This window comes from Nyctibius grandis, chromosome 4, assembly GCF_013368605.1.
Source record: "Nyctibius grandis isolate bNycGra1 chromosome 4, bNycGra1.pri, whole genome shotgun sequence".
Classification (NCBI taxonomy): Eukaryota; Metazoa; Chordata; class Aves; order Nyctibiiformes; family Nyctibiidae; genus Nyctibius; species Nyctibius grandis.
In genome coordinates, this window is record NC_090661.1 from 12,613,256 (window position 1) to 12,616,235 (window position 2,980).

General features: G+C 37.3%; 1 protein-coding gene across 1 annotated transcript; it reads left to right on the forward strand.

Annotated features, from left to right (window-relative positions):
- The first annotated feature begins 1,812 nt into the window (after positions 1-1,812).
- ASCL3 (achaete-scute family bHLH transcription factor 3) lies at positions 1,813-2,367 on the forward strand. Its single transcript, XM_068400070.1, has one exon. The coding sequence runs from the start codon at positions 1,813-1,815 to the stop codon at positions 2,365-2,367; it is 555 nt and encodes a 184-aa protein (XP_068256171.1).
- The last annotated feature ends 613 nt before the right edge of the window (positions 2,368-2,980 follow it).

A 2,980-nucleotide genomic window follows, 5' to 3' on the forward strand; every position in this document is an offset into this window, starting at 1 on the left:
TAGACAAAGTTTTTAAGTTGTTAGTGGTAGGAAGTTTTTAGCTAATAACCCAACCTGTGTACATAGAAAAGGGAAAGATGACCGTCTGCTATTATCATTTTATAACGAGTGTGTATATTAACCTCTGATTTTCTGCATGTATGTTAACGTAAAATGGATGTGTGTTCATGCTTTCAGCCTACCTACAGAAGTACCTGTTTAAGATGCGTGTGACTTTCTCTCTTGTCTAACAGTGTGCTATAAATGAATTCTTAACTTACAAGATTTTTGTTGTGAGACCTATTTGCGTTAGAAAAAGAGACGACCCTGAATACAGAGGCATTTTGATAGAATGTGTTGTGAGTAGAAATTCTCTCCGTATTAAATGTGGCAGGTATGAAATTATTAGAAACCATTAAAATATACCCATAGCCTTGGGAAGGATTAAGAGGATCCCTTTTATGTTATGGAACCATGATCCAAACATTTAAAGCTTAGCTAGTTTTTTGTGAGTATGGAATCTAGGTGTTTCTAGTAACCTGGTTTAATGTTCAGGTGTGTTTTCCATTTTAGAGGTTGTAGTATAATCTAAGTGTTTTAGACGGCAACGTATAGATGTGGAAGTGGATGATGAGTAAGAGCATTTTTTGATAGATTCTGTGTAGGCAAGTATTGCTTGCAATAAGTGACGACAGTTCACAGTAATCTATAAAAATTAACTAGTTACTTAAAAGTTATTTTAAAGTAGCTATTAGGTAACAATCATTACAGTTTTGCTGCTGTTTAGCTGTTTGAATAATGATATTGGGAAGGCACTATAATGTAGCTTCCTGTAAAACACTGCAAGATTATCTTTCTAATAAATGTATGAGTGATTTGAGTAGTTATGCCAGCTGTAATGCTGCTCTGAACAGAGGGTATGGGGTTTTAGCAGGCCAGTCTGAGTTAATAGGTTTCTAGCAGTGGTCCAACCACTATGTGCAGTCCCTTCTTAGTAAAATAATTTATAATTGGAACAATATTATCAGGACATGCATTTTTTTTCCTTGAATAAATTGATTATTTCATAATCATCTATTAGAAGGATTGTATTTAGTATTTTATATCTGTGTTTAACATGCAGATTAATGCAGAAGAAGCAGGAGGACCCAAGGAGATGTCAGGTTTAGCAGAAATTAATCCTCTAAACTTTTTGTAAAACTTCTTATGTAGAATGGATTTAATGCTTGACAGACATAAAATTAAGACTGAGATCCATTCCCTGCACAAGTTTTCCATTTAATTAAGATAGTATAGTGAAGGAGACATCAATTGAAGAGAGAGAAAAAGTAATTTGTCTTTGAAGGCTTTTTGTTGGATAGGGAGTCTGTTATTGGAGTTGTAGATTTAATTTTTTTTCAGCGAGGACAAGGGGGTGAAGAGAATGCCTCAGATGTTGACCTGGTTTGTTTATTGTCCGTAGAGGTGTAAGCTTTGGAGGATTCAGAGCAAGCTATACATATGGGGGGTACCTAAAAGTACATCTTAATTTCTGAAGCTGAGGTGAAAGGAGATTGCAGTTTCCATTAGGAAGCTTTAGTGGCTTTATTTTCTTAAAATCTCTTGTGAATTTTTTAAATCAGTGTTGCTCACTTGCACCTTCTTGCATTTTCAAACGGGACGTTCTCTGCTCTATGTAATGATCTTCCAACACCATTCTGAAATGTCACAAATGCATTAAGTCTGTCCTGGAAAATGCCAGTAATGCCAAACGGTGCTAAGTCCAGGTGAGTTTTCTCTACTGTTCAGTATAAGTTGTTTAAACTATTATGTGATTATGCATTTCCAGGTTAAATGCAGAACCTGATGGATGGCAAAAGCTACCGTAACCTCATGGACAAGTTGTCCATCTGTACTGAGACTCGGCGCATACAACTGGCTAGGCCTTTCTGTGCCGACCCAGTGGCCACATTTCACGTGTACCCAGAAACACAAAACCAGGTCACTTGCTCTGAAGATTTGTCATTCCTTCCTTTCATGTCTGAGCATCTCATTGCGGAGAACTTCTACAGTGAGCCCTGCACCTTTCCCTACCAAATGCCCCATTCCAATTACCACAGAAGTGAGTACTCCTATGGGCCAGCTTTCATCAGAAAGAGGAATGAGAGAGAAAGACAGAGGGTTAAATGTGTCAATGAAGGCTATGCTAAACTGAGGCATCACCTACCTAAGGAATACTTGGAGAAACGGCTCAGCAAAGTAGAGACACTCCGTGCTGCAATAAAATACATTGGCTACCTACAGTCTGTTCTGTACAGTGATTCTGTGGTGGCAGAAAAAAATGTCATGGAGCCAAGCCAAGCACCTACAGCAGTTAACAAACAAAACCAATTTTTGAAGACAATCTAAACTGTTCCAAACCAAGCAAAAGGTATCCTGTCTGGGAACCTAGTAGCCACTGTATTATTAATGACATGCACGTTCCTGGCACATTGTAGGAGCAGATCATAGCACACATCAGTATCAGCCCACAGAAAACGAGTTTTGATTTTGCAGATAGTAACTACACTTAGATACGAAAAAGACAACTAGGGAAATTGCATCTGAATGGTCTAAGTTAATTCATGGAAATCAGAAAACATTTCTAAAATTGTCACCAAACCAAAAATGTAATACCTATGCATGTGAAGTAACTGTATGTATCATCACAACCTGCATACTTTAAAATAAAATCTTTCCACTGATGGGATTGAGATTCCTCTCATTTTCTGTCATGTTACTGGTTTACTCGCACATGCGCTAACTTAAAAGATTTTGGGTATAATTGCCAGTGTTTCTCTTAAAAGGTCTCTTTAAAGATTCCCAGGAATGTTGTTAGATGCCAACAGAAAGGGTTAGTTCAAAAAGGGGAAAATAAAAAGAGGAGGGTAGCAGCTCTGAAGCACGGTTTCTGAACACTTTTCAAGTGCTGTTTCATCCTTTTCTTAATGAATATTTTAATCCCATTAAAAACTGCTGATTT

Excerpts from the sequence above, each read along its gene's own strand:
- ASCL3 (XM_068400070.1), top strand. The coding sequence starts at position 1,813 with ATGCAGAACCTGATGGATGGCAAAAGCTACCGTAACCTCATGGACAAG.